General features: G+C 43.3%; 1 protein-coding gene across 1 annotated transcript in view; it reads right to left on the bottom strand.

Moving 5' to 3' along the window:
• utp20 (UTP20 small subunit processome component) overlaps positions 1-18,304 on the bottom strand; it is a 25,276-nt gene extending 6,972 nt beyond the window's left edge. Inside the window, exons 1-44 of the mRNA XM_085437681.1 lie at positions 16,824-18,304; positions 16,564-16,644; positions 16,402-16,468; positions 16,166-16,298; positions 15,889-16,077; positions 15,544-15,625; positions 15,006-15,143; positions 14,740-14,895; positions 14,511-14,663; positions 14,266-14,400; positions 14,056-14,133; positions 13,800-13,978; positions 13,554-13,718; positions 12,602-12,690; positions 12,091-12,196; positions 11,810-11,960; positions 11,591-11,653; positions 11,344-11,511; positions 10,572-10,648; positions 10,242-10,321; positions 9,868-10,123; positions 9,596-9,778; positions 8,321-8,411; positions 8,101-8,186; positions 7,447-7,572; positions 6,741-6,907; positions 6,090-6,298; positions 5,830-5,973; positions 5,662-5,741; positions 5,330-5,565; positions 4,644-4,788; positions 4,422-4,509; positions 4,116-4,259; positions 2,808-2,861; positions 2,507-2,659; positions 2,246-2,401; positions 1,995-2,135; positions 1,776-1,913; positions 1,536-1,675; positions 1,367-1,449; positions 985-1,277; positions 753-892; positions 491-647; positions 45-143 (exon numbers count right to left, since the gene is read on the bottom strand). Coding sequence (XP_085293807.1) covers positions 45-143; positions 491-647; positions 753-892; positions 985-1,277; positions 1,367-1,449; positions 1,536-1,675; positions 1,776-1,913; positions 1,995-2,135; positions 2,246-2,401; positions 2,507-2,659; positions 2,808-2,861; positions 4,116-4,259; positions 4,422-4,509; positions 4,644-4,788; positions 5,330-5,565; positions 5,662-5,741; positions 5,830-5,973; positions 6,090-6,298; positions 6,741-6,907; positions 7,447-7,572; positions 8,101-8,186; positions 8,321-8,411; positions 9,596-9,778; positions 9,868-10,123; positions 10,242-10,321; positions 10,572-10,648; positions 11,344-11,511; positions 11,591-11,653; positions 11,810-11,960; positions 12,091-12,196; positions 12,602-12,690; positions 13,554-13,718; positions 13,800-13,978; positions 14,056-14,133; positions 14,266-14,400; positions 14,511-14,663; positions 14,740-14,895; positions 15,006-15,143; positions 15,544-15,625; positions 15,889-16,077; positions 16,166-16,298; positions 16,402-16,468; positions 16,564-16,644; positions 16,824-16,874 — 5,850 coding nt within the window. The 5' untranslated portion in view covers positions 16,875-18,304. The remainder of the gene's footprint in view (positions 1-44; positions 144-490; positions 648-752; positions 893-984; positions 1,278-1,366; positions 1,450-1,535; positions 1,676-1,775; positions 1,914-1,994; positions 2,136-2,245; positions 2,402-2,506; positions 2,660-2,807; positions 2,862-4,115; positions 4,260-4,421; positions 4,510-4,643; positions 4,789-5,329; positions 5,566-5,661; positions 5,742-5,829; positions 5,974-6,089; positions 6,299-6,740; positions 6,908-7,446; positions 7,573-8,100; positions 8,187-8,320; positions 8,412-9,595; positions 9,779-9,867; positions 10,124-10,241; positions 10,322-10,571; positions 10,649-11,343; positions 11,512-11,590; positions 11,654-11,809; positions 11,961-12,090; positions 12,197-12,601; positions 12,691-13,553; positions 13,719-13,799; positions 13,979-14,055; positions 14,134-14,265; positions 14,401-14,510; positions 14,664-14,739; positions 14,896-15,005; positions 15,144-15,543; positions 15,626-15,888; positions 16,078-16,165; positions 16,299-16,401; positions 16,469-16,563; positions 16,645-16,823) is intronic.

Below are 18,304 nucleotides of genomic sequence, written 5' to 3'. Positions count from 1 at the left end.
AAAAAGTAAAAAGAAAAAATGTTCCTGAAAGACGTCAAGCTTACATCAATGAGCATGTTCATGCAGGGGTCCAGGTCTCCACTCTTTAGGGTTGGAGTGAGAGCTGAGAGCAGCTGGTACACTGTGAATGTTAACACGTGGAGCTGGATGGAGGAGGGACAAAAACAGACAAATATTAGGCTGATCAGGTTTGCCTCATGTCAACAAAGGTTTCTACTGTTATGACATCAACTGTAACATTAGATTATATTTCCTGTCTAGGGTTAGCTCAATTACATGTACTCATACAAGTCTGAGCATGCACATAAAAACATAACTGTCACGCTCTTTTATCACGTTTTACTTACTTGTACTTATGTTGGCATACTTCTACTTGAGGTACTCTTTTAAGCACATACTGCTGCATGATGCGTGCGCTATATTAAAGCTAAGGTGACCTGAAGCATTTATTGATGTTTGCAGGACTGCATTGTTGCGTGTGTGTTCCTACCTGGTATCCCTTGACCAGAACGCCTTGCATCTCTTTGAGCAGGTACTGCAGGTATCTGCAGCCTAAAGTCTCGATTATCTTCACCAGAGTTCCCCTTGCCACGTCACGGATCTCCTGGAAACGGTTCCTCAGCAGAACACAAATCTTGATCAGAATCCTGTAACAGAAGCAGAAATAATCAATCGGATGTCATATTACTGTCTAAGGTTTGAAATACACAGCAGATGATCTTTTTTGTGCTTATGGACACACGGCTGCGTACCCGGGGAGGTTGACCTCCATGACGTGCGGAGGCAGCGTCTGCATTAGTTTGACCATGGCGAAGGCGATTGGTATCCGCACCACCTCCTCGTCTTTCACATCCTTTGACTTCACTACCTTGTGCTCCTCGTCACGCTTCACCTGGAGGAAACCCACACATTATCACCAACACTCTGCTCCTGAAGGTTTTTAGAAAAACTACCAACACATCCACACGTTCGTGTGCATCGTACCTTTGCATTGAGACACTTGTGGAGACGGGGCAGGACGCTCTCATTAACAGTCTGATGGATCAAACCAATCAGAGACTCCAACTCCTCCGCGCTCTGCGGCAGTCCACTCACTGCCGTGGATAATTTAGGAGCTGCCTGCGCCTTGACTTTAGTGGCAGGAGCTTCCTCCATTTCCATGGTGACATCAGTGGAAGCATTACCATCGACTTCCATCGCTTCCTCATCGTCGCTCGCGTCAGATTCGTCATCCGCAGCTACGTTCTCGTCGTCTGCGTTGATTTCCACACTCCCAGCTTCCCAAAGACACACATTTATATTTCTTTACTTCATTTATTCATGTAGTTAGTCAAGAAAATTCATGTCACCCCCCAGAGCCGCTCACCCTCTCTGGCTTTGGCGGCTTCCATTTCTCTGCTGAGGGTCTGGTGGTCAAAATGGAAAGCCTCCAAGACTGTGACCAGCAAACTGGAGCAAGTAAAGCAGAACAACAGGTAGTGTAAAAAGAAAAGACAAAAAAGATATACTCAGATTACAAATATATGCAACCTTACCTGACAGCCAGTTTCTGTTCAGCCTGCGCTGTCTGCAGGATGTGGACGAACTGCTTGAGGTAGTAGAGGTATTTGGACCAGGTGAGCCTGCGACATACCGCACCCACCACCTCCACCGATGCTGATATCATGTTCTCATGCTGCAGTATGGAAGGAGGAGAAAGAGGAAAGATTTTAGACACAAAGAAAAAGGAAAAAAATACGTCCTTAACTTTTAAAATGAAACCACAATCAAGTAACCTTCAGCATCTTTTCGTCCAGCAGGGCCGTCATGGCGTACGGCATGATGTAGTTCTGGAGGGAACGAGGCGTCAACAGCACCGTACCCTCGGTCAGCTGTTTGGCGAGCTTCCTCAGGGCACGACCCCGACGGTGGATCTGAACAGAGAGAAAAGGTGATCAGTGGGATAAAGGAGGAGGAGAAGGCAGAAGTGTGAGCTTTTGTGTTCCCTCTTTTACCTGGATGTGCTTCATATGCTCAAAGAAGTCAGACTCGGGGTCGCTGTAGTTGGCGAGCTGCACCAGGTCTCTAAACTCTTTCTTGGAAGGAAAGGTCTTCACCAGGCAGGCCAGTATGGTTGTATACTCATGCTGCACACTCTTGAAAGATAAAGAAGCACAACAGAGTGAGCAAGTGAGTTTAGTGGCTTCACAGCATCTGTGTCATTTGACAGAAACAAGAAAGCGGTAACCATAGTTACAGCTGTTACCTCCGTTTTGCTGCGGAGGCCCTTGTGCACAGCGTCCAGGATGATGTGTTGCACCACGTCCCTGTAGATCTGTTCTCCGGGCCCGACCGCTGCCAGCTGGGCGATCACTGCAGACAGACACAAGGTGGCGTTGTCTCCCAGTGACATGTCCCCGATCTGCATCGGAGGAGCGAGATGAGAATAGAAGCAAAACATCAGCCAATGAAATGTTTATCCTGAAGGTAAACAACTTCTAAAGTGTAACAGTGAATATTTATTTACCTCATAGGTGTGGAAACAATTGTGCATGACAGTGCTGATGTAGTCCAGGTCCAGAGTCTGCATGCCTTTAACTCGTCTGGTGGCGTCTTGGAACGCCGTCAGACGCACGTCAAAATGGATCTCATCCAAGTGTCGACTGTCAAACGCGTTCAGCTGCAAAGGTGAGCACAGGAAAAGCCCGTTAGCTGCTGCTCTTTGTATCGTGACCCAGACTGAACATGACGGCAGAGGTTACAGTTCAGACCTGTAGAAAAGTTGGACATTATTTCCTCTCTAATGTTCCTCATCACAGTCATCTCACCTTTGTTGCCAAGTCAGTGATGTATGTGAGTGAAGGGTCCAGATCCGACAGAGTCTGAGAACAGAGCAGCGCACAGGAGGAGTCAATTAAAAGGGCTACAAAAACTAATAACAACTTTCTTTTAACTCTTTTTTATAAGAACATTGGTTATTTGCTATTTTGGTTATTTTTCTTCATTTACACTGGCCATCGCAGGCCACATACAGCCCACCAGACTGGTCAAACTCCACTTTCTGTCAGTATACAAAAGCTTAACTACAAATTCGATCCCTGAGATATTTTATTATTAGAAAAAGAAGTGCAGTTTCAGCAGTACTTTCTACACAATGAAGGAATACCGGCTTAAACTGTAAGCAGTAAACATTTAAAATTACAGAAATCTATTACTGGATTACATTAGTGTAGTATGAATGGTTATGGGAAAGTTCTGTATCAGTAGAAAAATCTGCAAAACTTGTGAAAATACAGTTCAAAGTTCAAATTTGATTTCCCCCTTCACATTTTCCAGTGCCGGGCCACTTCTGGCCCCCAGGCCTTATGTTTCACACCATTGTTTTATGCTATTTTTGGACACCCAGTGTAACGACATACAATAATTCCCACAGCTAATGTTGTACAGGAGTGAACACATCTCTCTTTTTATTTTATGTGGCTTGATGCACTGTCACAGAACAGTTTAGCTAACATAAAGGATATTCAGTGCGGTGTAGCTAAGTGAAAACAAGAAGAAATTTAAAGACCTGCAGTTCCTTGAATGACCACTTGAGGCTGACTCTAAAAAACCAGTCAATCCCCATAGACTCTCATGATAAATTCACCAACTCACATGTCTGGTACAAAATTCTCAGTTCATAACAGCCGACAGGGTGTTGAATTTTTACATAATGCACCTCTTTCAACTAAGGCTTAAAATTAGGCCTAAATAGGGGCGTGGCTGCTTTGAATGACAGAACGACAGGCGGGAGCCAACACATGGCCGCTATAGCAGCTAGCTAGCTAGGTGTGCAGTGAACTGGAAAAGTAGTCGAATTTTTATTTTATTTTTGCTGAGTATCATTTACTCTTAGCTGGTAACTTCAAATACAGTCATCCACCTCCCCCCGATATGAATAAGAATAAATAAATAAATAAAAATAACCCAAAGCCAAACACATGTCAACACAGTGGCTAACAGGACTGTGGTGGAGAAAATGGTGAGATTAAGTGCTCTGGCCTGCTTTGCATCTGTCCACAGGCTGATGGTTGATCTCACCATGCCTATATTATAAGTTCCAGACAGCGTAACGCTGCATTAGTTCTCTGCTGTACCTTGAAGACGTTGGTGAGGGCCTGCCTTGGCAGCTTGTTGTGAATGATGGAGAAGAGTTTGCTGAGCGGCCGGAGGAAGGCGGAGGGCTTGTCACACTGTCTCAGCAGGTTCTGTATGGTGGCCAGGAGGTCGATTTCTGTCTCCTGAAACAAAGTTTATCTTGAGCGGAACTTCTCGAGCACACACCATAACACTGCAAAACTCTGGCTTTTATGTAAAAGTTTTTATAAATTAATTAATTAATTACTACAGATTGTTAAATGACTGTAATTTCAAGGTTCAACAAACTCAGTTGTAAGTCTTACTTGTGATTTGTTGCCTTTCTGGAGGTAAGGAAGCAGCAGGCTGATAAGCATCGAGCTCTGCTCCTTGCTGCTCACGAATCGGCTGACCCTGGCAGCGAGAGAGTAACACATCCTACTGTTAGCTGGGGAAGAGTCAACCGCGTGTATAACGATAACCACAACCACAATCATAATCATAACCTTTATCTCAACCCAAAATGAGTCACTTGACATTCAACTCACTTGGACAGGATGTTGAGCTCTTTGGCCACCTGTGCCCTGAACTTCTTCTTCTTGAGTCTGTCTGTGTTGCGTACAATTCCGCTGAAGTAGCGCAGCAGCGTGGGAATGTGAGGCAGCAGCAATCTGGAGCCTTGAGTAAGTGAATCTGGAGGATACAACATGTGCACGTTTAACGGTGATCAGCAGCAGAGGGAAATGAATCCTATTCTACATCCTAGAATGTAGCTAAGTCCAGTGGAGTGGTTGGGTTTAAACTAGATTAAAACTAACAATCCTCTTAAAAAAATTAGAATACTTTAAAATAAAATAATTAAACATATTAACCAAAAAATTGACTTAGCTACATTTTGGACCGTCTTTCCGGAATGCAGTAGCTAGCGAGCTGATCGGAGACTGTAACAGCCAATCAGAATTTTTGCCAGTCTGTGATTGGTTAGTTTTGTGGCAACAACTGAGCGAGAGGGGCTGTTATTGTGTGTGTATATGTGTGTATATGGATAATAGCAAACACTGAAATGCATTTCTTGCACGCGGAAATTAATTTTGTTTGCTCAAATTAAACTTTTCTTCACGCAAAATAATTTTCTCCTCAAAATGCAACATTTGTGCTTGCAAACTTTTTTTACATGCACTCTGAATAGAAGCACAAAAATAACGCCATCAAATTCCTGTCACGATCTGCTAACCTGCTGCGATGAGAGCTCCCTCTGCAGGCTGTGGAAACACACAGCCGTTGACACTGAGCTCCGTCTCAGTTTCTGAGGCAACAAAGTCTGCAGCTGTTGCCAAATACTCGGCTATGTCCATTACTACTGCGATGGTTGCTGGAGATACTTTCTTAGCTGAGAGGAGGGCGAAGACATTTAGAAGGATGTCGCACTCTGGGTGGTCCGGCTTCTGCTTGGCAAGGAGGGGGAAGTACCTGAGACGGTAAAAAAAATATATCTTTGAGCACGCTTTACTAAGCCTGGATGAAGCTTTCAGCCGACACTCAGAAACATTTGTGAAGGATGCTGACCTGGCATCTTTGGACCACACATGGATAAGTTTCAGCAGAGGGGTGGGGGAGTAGGTGCTCTCTGTTGGGAGACGGCGCACCTGCATATAAAAAACAAATTTAAACTCATCAGAAAGCCGGGACAAAGTAAAGAAATACTCAGTAAGAATACAAAAATCTTTCTCTGACCTGAGGCCAGACCGCTGCCTCAAAGACAGCATCAATCTCATCCGGCCTGAAGCTGTAGGTGTCGAAGCAATTGAAGAAGTCCAGGATCCTCAGGATCCCGAGTCTCCTCAGGTTCTTCAGAGGATTGATGCAGCCTGCTCGCAGCTGAGGAAGCAGATACGAACTTCTTTATTTTTATGTTTTACAGAAAGTAATAAGGACTGTTAAAAAGTGTTAGGACTATTAAACAACTTCAACCCTGAAAGAATAATTCTGATTACCTGTTCTCTCTGGTCCAAAATGGTGGACACGGACGCTGTGACACACACTAGGATCTGCAGCACTTTGGGCAGGTAGACGTGGATGAGGTGGCCCAGTTTCTGGATCACCACATTTATAGTGTTCAGCAGGCTGTGAAGACGGCCCAGCGGCAGGACAGCACACAGGTCGGTCTCTGCTACCGCCCTCTGAACTGCAGCCAGACATGAACCTGAGGACACAGGAGGAGGAAACGATGAATGAAATATTGGTTTGCAGCTCTCTGCGAGTGCCTGTTGTACCCAAATAGTCTGTGGAAGCACTTTGCTAGATGATCTCGCTTGGATTATCTGATAATGTGCAACAATGTTGTCCAATATTACTTCGGGCTCTCAACAAAACTACATGGCATCTGTTTCTAATAAAGCCTTAAAAGTCGAGCATCTGTCGCCGTTCTACAAACATAGAAAATGTATATATAAACTGTAAATAGATGCAGGCACTCTGCAACCTTCCTTTTATGTAGGAATGCACCAGTTGAATCAAGTCCCTCACTACAAAGCGATGCGTTGCAGACAAGATGCACATTTTACCACAAACTGACTCGGATTAATTGCTACCCGTTGACACTCTGTCTGTTTTTATAAATTACTTGTGACGTTTTCATATCCTACCTTGGCAGTGATGGCTGACTGACTCAAAAAGCAGGTCAATGAACATCTCCAGCTCCTCAGCCTGACATCCTGCCAGGAAGCGTAGAATGATGGAGGACCGGTAGGTAGCGCTCGCCTTCCCCTGAAACTTGCTGCCTGCTTTGGAGCGCAGACGACCAAACAGGATCCTGCGTCGTACACAACACAACACTGAGCTGTACAAACTTACGATAAAATACGGGATTATCTGAAAGAAATTTTCCCCTTAAAGCCAAAATAAATGTAGAAATGAAAGTTAAAGGTAGTAAAAATGTTTTACTACTTCTCCACAAATCCACAGCATGAAGCTGTGATCATACTGATTTATGTAAAACACTGGACGGATGTAATGCAGAACAAGAAGCTTGTTCCCTGTAATTGCTATCAGACACACTATTAAAAAAGCAAAACACAGAAGAAATGTTCAGTAACTGGAGGTTATCAGACCAACAGCCAGAATCTGAACAAAAGCAACATCCTCTTTTTCTCGAGGACACCAGAGTTCATCTATGAACTAAAAACGCAATATGTAACCTTATTTAACAACCAAGTAAAAATACTGTGCAAGAGTCAGAAGTTTTGGGCAAAACACCTTCTCTTTGTTGTTGTTGTGTGGTAAATTAAAATGATGATATTGCTCATGCATGCTTATGCTGCCTCTACCTTTACAGTGGAACTTGTACAGTACCTCATGAGCAGCGGTATAAGTTTGCCTCTGTGGGAAGCATCAACCACTCCGGTCTCCTCAGAGATGTTGAAATGGACGATTTCCTCTTTGAAGTGTTTGTCATCCAATAGCCTCTCAAGATTCTCCCTGAAAAAATGCAAACACACACACACGCAGGTCTAATCACTCTGTAAAGGTGTTGCAGAACCTTTGCTAAAATATCTTCTCCATATTGTAATAAGTTTCATAAGCACAAACAATACATGTGTCATATGAAAGAATAAGAATTCCATCTACAAAATAATGTAACTAAGACTCTGAAAGCAGCTCAGTGTGTCAGGCTGATCCTGAACAAAGCAACACACACACACACACACACACACGTGTCTGTAATGCTAACGGCCCCTGGATCAGACCGTCTGTCTGCAGCTTGGCTGAATGTGTGGTAAATGGATATCTTGATAACAGACAGCAGAGAACATAATGTCAGACAGAAACAGCACGGAGGTGGAACTCAGCATTCCTACATCTGTAACCACAGAGGGCTGATGATAAGAGCCTTAACAATAAAACCACTGAAGAAGAGACGGAGGGAGAGAGAGCTGCTGCCAAAGAGAAATTGCACTGTAATCACGTCCTCTCCGTCTCCTGAGGTGATTAAGGTAGTTTCCTTACTTGTACGGAACTATGTTGGGGTCCTTGTACGTGATGACACACTCCAGGGCCACTTGCTGAATCTGCTGATCCTGATGGGTGAGCAGCTGAACAACAGATAGATAAGAGAAGAAATCTGTGATACAACTGCAAGAAAATAGCAACTGCCTCAAAAATGACTCGAGTAAGGGAACAACTCGTATGTTTTAAGGACAGGGTGTGCTACAGACTTGGGCACTACCTGATTATAGAGCTCACGGAGGCTGCTTTCCAGATAGAGAGCTCGAGGGTTGGTGAACTTGGCAAATACTTTCAGATGAGCGATGAGCTGTCTGAGAAACAAAAGACAAATTCAGTTCATTATGTTCTTCTACTTACTGTACAATACACTAGAATTATATTATAGTTATATCAAAGTTTTATTTAAAAAATGAAAGTTTTCTGGTACATATAAGTTGATGAACATACTTCATACCGTGTACATTATAACATACCATAATAGACCCATTTCTGTAATATACTCACATATCTTTATTATTGCTAATATATATTGTAATATATCTATATCACTAAAGCACTTCTGGATGGATGCAAACTGCATTTCGTTGCACTGTACCTGTGCATGTGCAATGACAATAAAGTTGAATTCTATTCTATTCTATGAAGTCTTTATTTAATTCTGCACACTGGGTAAAAACTACCCCCATGCCCAAGCACTTGCAACACATGGCCGCCCCTCCCTGAGTCTGCTGGAGGCTCTTTCCTGTTAAAAGCGAGTTTTTCCTTCCCACTGTCGCCTAGTACTTGTTCATAGGGGGGAAGTGTGATTGCTGGGGTTTTCTCTCTATTATTGTAGAGTCTAAAGCCCCAGATGGCAACTGTTTTTGTGATTTGGAATTATAAAAATAAAGCTGAATTAAATTGAACTGGTAACCCATAGAGCTAAAAAAAAAAAAAGAAAAAAGAAAAAAAAAAGAAATTGTGGCAAAAGCTGCAGTTCCCTGATTGGCCACTTGAGGCTGAATCCAAAAGAGACTCGATCCACATAGACTTCCATGGTAAAATGCCAAACGTCAAAGCAGAAATAACATCTGATAAAGGTTTGGTGCAAACACATTTTTGGTCTCTTGGTCACTTTTAACCCCATAAAACCTGGAGAGAAATGTATTTTTATAACTTGCTCTTTTAAACCACATCAAGGTGAAATCTAGGAGAGTGGTCTCTAATAACAAGGAACTTAGGTGGCTTTTTGGGAGATATTTTTAGACAATTATCCAACAAATAAATTGAATGCTGTGCAGTTAAATACCTTAAACACACTTTACATGAAGTCTAAAGTGAAAATGGAAACCAGACATGACACTAGTAACTACAAATAATAAAGCAGCTATCGCTTTGACATCAGAGCAATAACGTGGGTAAAACAATTATGGTAAAATCAAAAACAGCTTGCAAATCAGAACCCTGAAAACAACGTCATCGCTTTGAGGACAGCAGTATTACAAATATTTCTTACTTGGCCGTTGCTCTTCTTGGAAGGGACTTCCTCAGCTGTTTGCTTCCTTCCTCTGCCTCCTCCTCCTCTTCCCCTTTTTCCATGTGCTCAGTCATCCCTGATTTATCCTCCAGGGCAGCATCGCTTCTCTTCCTCAGGTCCTGAGTGGGCGCCACCAGCAGGTCTGTGAGATAAAACTCATTCCTGCAAACAAGCGCCGAGTTTAAGATCAGATAACAGAACATATTCTTATGATGGAATTTAAGGAAAATGGTCAATCAGCTGACACTGACCTGATAAACCTGAGCAGCAGCGGGGTCAGTTCCCGGCTGCGTGGCTCCACTCTGTCGGTAAACTGGGCCATAGCGCGCCACAGTAAACTGCGGAAGTTAGTGAAGTCTGTCCTTTCACTGGGGTCGGAGGCCAATTTCAGCTGCTCTAGGAAAAGAGTCCCCACATCCCCGCTTTCAATGACATCACAGCCTGGCTCGCTCTGAACACTGAGCTTTTCTTCATCATCATCGTCTTCTTCTTCTTCCAATTCCTTCTCTGTTACATGCAGAAAGCAGAATTCCCTTTTAACGTGTTTTTGGCAGTTCAAGGGATTCATAGGTAAATAAATGCCATTATAATTACATGCTGTGACACAAGTACCAAACAGCCTTACCTGCCAGCCCGGCCACCATCTCCAGATGTTCATGGTACACCATCCAGAAGTCCTTGTTGTCCATGCCTTTGGCATGGCTCCTGCAACGAGGAAAGACAGAAACCCATTTACACCAAATGTTTTCCATGGATACCTCAAAGTGTCAATGTAGTTTTAAAGGAAATGCAGACAAATGTCTGTAATTTGACAGAAAGGCCAGCTTAGAGCAAATCCCCAGCATTCGATAGCAGCATACTCATTTAGAAAGGCCCAAGTAACAAGACTGGAGCATAGATGATGGAACGTACATGGTTCTTGAAGTATAAACAAGCGTGATTATTTTACACTCACACAATAAGTTCAATGACTGGGTCCCACAGTGGCCTGAAGTTCACAAACAGCATTGCAATGAGGTACCGCAGAGGAACCTGAAGTCAAACAAGAGGAAGGTTATCCACCCAAGCATCTAAAAATAAACGGGACTCGTATAACTTCTCTGTAACTACATTATACGGTGGCTCTGAGAGGCCAAACGGACTGCAACTTAAGAAAACACCAGCAATAAGATAAACGCTGCAAAAGCACACAAAACACAGCGGAAACAGGAAAAAAGAAAACAGAAATAGAAAAAACTGTTTTCCAAAAGCACAAGGGAAGTGTTTCTGGGGAGACAATAATCTGACGGACCAGTTGCAGGAACCAAAACATGCTAGGTAAGTGTGTTTTAATCACATCATTCACATAATGCTGATGATGGATTTTTAGGCTAATAGTTAGGCTAACACACTTGCCTCTCATCTTTACTTTGCTCATAAAACCGATGAATCCTCTACAACTGGTCCGTCAGGGTTACTGTCTCCCCAGAAACACTTCCCTTGTGCTTTTGGAAAACTGTTTTTTCCTATTTCCGTTGTGTTTTTGTGCTTTTGCAGCGTTTATCTTATTGCTGGTGTTTCTTAAGTTGCGGCCCATTTGGCCTCTCAGGGCCACCGTAACATTATTATATATGCCAACATACTGTATTTATACTCTCTGCAACAATAAAAAAACAAACTTATCACATGATAAAGAACACGCATCATTATTCATCCTGTCATGTTTTCATCACTGCTCTTCTCCACACCTGCTGGATGGTGCCAGGAGGTCCGCGGGGCAGGCTGCGCGGCACCAGGTCGTGTCTCAGCTTCCGGAGGTGAAGCAGCTTCTCTCTGTAGTCGTGCACTGAAGCCGGCACCAACTGCGCCTGCAGACACACTGCGAACACCGACTGCACCTCCACATTATCCTCACCCTGGACGAAGACAGTCGAACAACATTTCCAATAACTCCAAACTTTAAATGTGTTTAATGAGAATCTGCGGGTGTTGTACCTCAGTCTGTGGAGGGAGCTCTGCATCGAACTGAGAGAAGAGCCTCAGAGTCAGCAGACGAATCTGAATTTTAAAAAAAGAACAAAACTGTGTTTAAATATGTCTGTTTTCACCAACACCCAAACCACCAGCGCCTTCAGGTTGTGAGATATCTTAACTTTAAGGGGGGAAAATTTGGTCTTTAAACTATTCTGAAATGTCCCGTGATCTGGCACAAACCTTAGAAATGTTGGACGAGAGGTTGCAGTACAGCATCTGGTAGAGTTCAAGCAAGGCATTGTGGGATAGGTGCTCTGAAACCCCACTGAGTGACAGACGGGTGTAGTACAAGTCTGCTAGCAGCAGAGCTGACAGGTCTGTGGGAAATTTCCTGTGACAATCACGACGACAGCGGTTACAGGTTGTTGAAAGGTGTTTTGATCTGATGCAATAGATGGAAACTCATTCGGCAACAGAGAAAGGGTGCTAAATGTGTTTTAGGTCGCACACGCAGAGCTTACTGTAGGATCGAGTTGACTTTTTCCACCGTGACCAGTGAGAGAAGCTGGGCAGAGCTGTCCAGAGACAGGAGGCAGCTCAGGGCTTGCCTGGCTACGAACAGAGCAGCTGGAGAGAGGACAGGAAAGAAAGGAGTCACTCAATTTGCAATTTTAAAAAAATCATTGTTTACTTTTTCACCCCTCACCAGTTTTGGGGAAAACCTCATTAAATTTTGGGAGATTAAATATATAAAGTATTTTAATTTTTTCCTTCATTTAATCTGTTTTTGTTTTGGTGCCCAAATTTAGGGTTGTAGAAATCCCAGACATGAAGTTTAAGGTTAACTCAGACTTTTAAAAAATAACTAAAATCACAACCAGTCATTCTAACTTGTTGGTAAATGATTAATTCCAGTCCTTATTTTATTTGCTCTGGATGTACTTGTTAATTACCCCACTGAGCCGTATGAAACTGCAACCAAATGAAAACATTTGTGTTAATAAAAAACCAACCACACAAATAATCACAAACCTTTCCCTAGTTTCTCTGCCTCGATCTCACACAGGAGGCGGTTTAGGAAAGCTGTCACATCAGGTACGACAGCGGCTGGAGCCAGAGGCCTGAAGCAAAAGAGTGTAAATATTAACATTTAACATGTTTCTCTCTTTTTTTGCCTGTGTATGAATACACTGTAAGCTGACAAAGAAAAAACTGAAACTTTCCCCAACTCTCTGGGTCAGGGGCCCCCAACGCCGACTAAATCTTCTTGTTTTTTGGTACTGGTTTTATTTTGTTATATTTATCTGCGACACCTTAAAGGCCGGTTCGTGAAAATACTGACGGACATAAACTGGTCCGTGGCGCAAAAAAGGTGGGGACCGCTGCTCTGGGTTGCCTCTGAGGTGTGGTCGGTTTTTATTTTAAGCACTCGGGTCGGGTTTGCCATGAAAATCCAGAGGAAGTGATGGATCCCTGGCTCCTGAATGCCTCACTTCTGCTCCCTGGCAGCAGCAACTTTGAGCCACAACTAGTAAAGTTAGCTCACAGCAACCTTTGTCCAAACTACAGGCTCCCAGCACAAAAGCCAGACAAAAGCCAGTTTTACGCATTGAACAGACAGGAGAAAAAGGAATGTATGAAACTACAATGCAGGACCAAAACTAATCCTCTCCAGGCATCTTCTCTGGATGTTGGCTGCCTTTTGTTTTGTTCTCGGTTAAGATGACTTAAACAACGTTGAGCTTCGAGCTCCAGGGGAGGCCAATCCATGACTGATGTGCTTCTGTGTTCATATTTCTATCAATTTTGACAAGATCCCAACAGCACTGGCTGACAAAAGCCCCAAACCATGACAGAGCCTCTAAGACGCTTTACAAATGCCTGTAGACACTCACTGTTGTAGCTCTCTCCTGACCACCTCCTCATTTTGACCAATGCTGTTGCACACGTGACCAAAAGGAGTCTGCCTGCAGGGAGGAGTTACCTGAGATGAGGCAGCAGTACAAGTGCAGCCCACGGCAGCGAGAGGTTACTGACGGGTTGGTCCGGCTCATCGGGAATTTTGATCATTGACAGCACCAGCTCAGGCACAGCTAGTGTCTCTGACTCCGCATGGCTCCGCTGAATTTCCTCCTTCCTGCTAAACACTCTGCTGGAGGAGAAAACAGATTTACCTCGTGGAAAATGACACGACAACAGTAGAAAATAACATTTCACCGTAGAATCTCACCCTGTTGTCTGACCGGTGAAAAGCAGTGGGTAGGTTTCAAAGGCCATGGAGCCATCTGTGGGGGGCGGAGCTTTAGCGAGGATGAGACTGACCAGCACATCCAGGCTGCTGTGGTGAGAGAGGGCATCACCTTGGTTGAACAGCCCTGTGGTGAAGCGCAGCAGGGTGGGGAGGAAGAGCTGGAGGACAGCAGAGGAGGAAGCCAGTTAGTCCGCGAGATTTAAAAGAAACAGAGGAAAATAAAAAGTGAACTCACCTGCTCAAACTGTTTCATGGTGAACATCTCTTTGGTGAACTCCAGAATCAGATCGTGCCCCACAGTGCTCCGAAATATCTAATAAAGAAGATTTCCAGAAAGTCTGCACGTAAGCAACGGGCAACTTTCTCTTTCTGGTCGTGTTTATAATGCAGTCCTTACGCACACTGTGACACCAGACGCAAAAAACCCATCTTTACATGCACAAACCTTTTGCACAGTCTCTTGGATGAGTGAGTTTGGCAGGCTGACGTTCTCCCCGAGGAGCAGAGAGGATGTGATCTGGAGAAGAAGACGGGAGCAGGAAGCTGACAGAGACGAGCTCTGAATCAGCCTCAACACCGTCTGCGAGGACGAGATCGTACCATGAGACGCCACCTTCATATGCCCGCACATAATCCATGGAATTTCTCGCATTTCTATATATAATTCAATCTCTTAGATTCTCCTCTCACCTGGCAGACAGACTCCGGTTTGGTAATCTTGGCTCCACCCTTGTGGGATGCCAGGGTGTGCAGAATGAACAGAAGGCTCTCCAGCTGCTCTGTTGCCGGGTCTGCGTCTTTCCCCTTTGCCTCCATAATATCCAGCACCTCTGACATGCTGGCCTTAAGAAGAGGACACGGCGCCATCAAAACACGTGAAAAAGGCGCAGAAAAGACACAAAATAGAGTCCAGCCTTACCTGGAGGGACTCCCACAAAACCAGCATGTGTTCTCTGTCCACGTGATCGGCTGCTGCCTGGGCCATGTGATCCAGAGCGTCCCTAACAGAGGTCCACGGGAGAGAGACTCCACGGCTCATTGTTGGGCCAAGCTTACGCAATGCCACAGAGAAAGCCTGGAAAGATAAAAAGGTTGCTTAACACATCAGGTTATATAAACAACACCTAAAAGTGCTTAATTCAACCTAAGTGACGTCCATCCCGCGCAGTCACTCTGTTAACTCACATTAGCAGCACAGGAGTGGAACATGTTTCGCACTCCTTTGCACATCTCAAACAGCAGCTGGCCCGTTCCCTCCACCTTCTCAGGGTGCTCCTCTAGGTCGGAGAACACGTGGGTGAGCAGAGCATCGAGATCTGGAACCTGCAGACAAAGTGATACACCAGTTCATCGGGGAAAACGACAACAAATAAAGAAATACAGTAGAAGGAAAGAAACTGCTACAAGCTCAGGAGTTAACGCAGGTCATCGGTAATCAGAAGTTTGGCAGCTCGATCCCTGGATGCTCCAGTCTGCATGCCAACCTATCCTTGGGAAAGATGCTAACCCAAGTCCCTCCCAACAAGTACATCGGCGTGTGAATGTGTGTGAGTGTTAGATAAAGGTGCACTTAGAGGTAGAAATAAGTGCTGAGTGGACAGGAGAAAAGCGCTGTACAAGAACCGTCTATAATAATAGAAGATGTTCAATGGAAATGTATCGCAGCAGATGACAAGTAAATCAAAAGTAACAAGAAGTGGAGACATGAACCCAAATCACCAACCTTTCGCATCAAAAAGGAGAAGCTTTCTGCTGCAAACATGCGGATGTGCTCCTTCTTGTGTGCCAGCAGGCTGCTATACAAACTGTGGGGTGGAAAGAGGTTTCACATTTAACCATCATATGTGCATCTGATCTCTAGTAACACAAGTAACCTGCGAAGGATGCAGAAGGAAAACCAGAGCACTTCTAGGGTCAAATTACAAAGCATACACCCATTTTCACCCACTTTGCTTCCCAAAACTAGCTCCTTAGGTCGTTTTAAGTCTTAAAAATAGATTCCTGATTATCTCAAATTTCATTAAAAAATAAAAATCACTCGCCCCTCTGACTTTATGTAATGCCTCACCTGTAGATATTGGTCATGTCCTTCACCATAAGCCTCCACAGGTACTTGTAGAGGTAGGAGAGGCAGGTGAAACTCCACTCCAGGAGCTCTGTGTCCTTTGTGTCCAGCAGTGAGGTGATCAGAAGGAAGAAATCTGGGAAGTGGGGGTAAAAGTCGGTCTGCAGGTCTCTGGCCAGCTGCACCACGAGGCTGGAGGAAGAAATTAGGCGCTTAGATTGCAGCCTGATGATTCTATGCAAGCCTACAGCTACAAAAAATAACATAAAATACTTCTTACTCTAGCAGGGGTTGGTAGGCCAGACTGTTTTGGACGGCCAGGTGGGTTTTCAGAGATTCCACGATGGACTTCTGATGGAAAACCAGCATGTTGAATGACTGGCTCTTGTTGGAAACCTCTTTCAGAAACGTGGCTGTGAAGGAAAAGTATTAGCTTTGTGTGCAAATCTCTTCAATAAAATACTAACACACAAGCTCCCCCTGAGTATGGGATACTTCATGTTTCCTTATACATACTGAAATGTTCTGTCAAGTTGAGGTCCCTCCATTTTGTCAGTCCTTCAGAGAAGTATGTTTCTACTTCCTGCAAAGAGAGCAAAACAGTCCTCACCAGTAAGACACAGATGAATGGATGAGAGTGGTGTTCGTAATAAGAAGCGGAACATTTTGATTCCAAACCTCAGCGTAAGATCCAGTTCTGTCAATGCGATGGATCACGTTGATGTTGACGTTGGCGAGTCTTTCAGCAAATGTGAGAAACTTAAAAAAGACAAAAACAAACAAACAAACAAAACAAACCCAGATCACATGACTTTAAACGTGCTGCAGATGGTACACAAATTATTCTAAATGTGACAGAGTCATACCAAACTAGCTTTTCCCCAGCTCTGTCTTTGCTGCTGTACTATTAACACGCCGCAGTGTTTGTGGGCTCTTACCCTGAAGGTGTTCTCAGATTTGTGATACGAAGACTTGGATTTGATCTTCATCTTGGCCTCGTCGCTTGATAAGAAAAGAGCGGATTTCCAGAGATCTGTGTGCGGCTTAAAAGACTCATGAAAACTGCACTTTGTTTTTCTTTCTTTCTTTTAGCTAATGTTACAACTGTTTACACACACGCCGACAACAGGAGGCAGCCATGCTGAGCAAAGAATTATGGGAAGTTTTCCTCTCTCCGCGTGGTTAGACCGAAGACAAGCTAAAAGGCGAGAGAAGTAACCCATAGTTACTTCCGGTTTCGTTTGTGCTCTCTCGTCTCTCTGCTTCTCAAGTTATTTAGGTTCTAAATGCACAAAAAAAGAACAAATAAGGATTTTTTTAGACTTTGTTAGACATGCCAGAATAGACTTCGACACAAAGAAAACAATAGTAAAGCAGTATTTATCTGAAATAATTTAACTGAAACCTGCCTGAAATCGTTCTACGGAGCGCCACTGGGTCCAAATCATATGACCATATCCCGATTACCTACATTTAACAAAGACAACAGAGTTTGGTGTCCACTAAACTTTCACATTATTGTAAGCGTTATGGGTTATGTTTCATTTAAAGGTTTAATTGACTGGAGAAAAAATATTTATGGTGGATGCAACATTTTTATTTCATAAAGGACATCATCATATCTGCCCATCCATCCAAATAAGACGTGACCAGACTGGTAAACGTGCCACTCAAGCAACTATTCACACTAATAACATCTGAGTCTTTACCAAAAGTGAGAGGCTTGCTGTAAACAGAAAAAAACATACTTTATGGTTTATTATTAATGTATACATTGTTAGAGTTATATTATTTTTTCATGGTAGTGGCGCTTTTTTTGGAAAGAGTTTAGTTTCTTGAGTGGCTATTTGAAGATGGCTTTAAAAGTTAGTCAGTCCCCAATTTTAAAATGTTCATCTTCAGTCATAAATTAACTTATTTACAGCCTCATACAAAAACACATATTTTCCCCTTTGTGAGGACTATGTTGGGAGTGAATTTATATAAAGGATGATATGTATATAATCATTTATATACTCCCCAAAGATCATTGCATACCTGATGTAGTTCACTGGTTTTTATCATACTTGAGTTACTATGTGGAGATTTGGGTTACCATTTACAAAAGTACACCATGTCATACAAAATAGAAATAAGGGTGCTTAAGTATAGTTAACAAGGGTTGTAGCACAAACATTCATTATTTTTAAGGTCACACGTGGTAAAATAAAAAAAAATGTAAATTTATTTATGGATAATGTCTATGTATATATTAGACTGTATAATCAAAACAGATATATACAATCAGCTAAATAGGGGTTGGACTTAATAAGCATGTGTTACCTCCTACTGAGTTTCAAACAGGGAATGATCAATATTTCTCATCATTTGAATATAATGTCTTTCTTTTTTTATTTCATATTCATTTATTTATCTTTAT

This window comes from Copadichromis virginalis, linkage group LG17 (genome assembly GCF_057382275.1).
Source record: "Copadichromis virginalis isolate Kocher_CV1m ecotype Utaka linkage group LG17, C_Virginalis_male_GT1.1, whole genome shotgun sequence".
Classification (NCBI taxonomy): domain Eukaryota; kingdom Metazoa; phylum Chordata; class Actinopteri; order Cichliformes; family Cichlidae; genus Copadichromis; species Copadichromis virginalis.
Note: the sequence above shows the minus strand (reverse complement) of the source record. Positions and strands in the feature narration are given on the sequence as shown.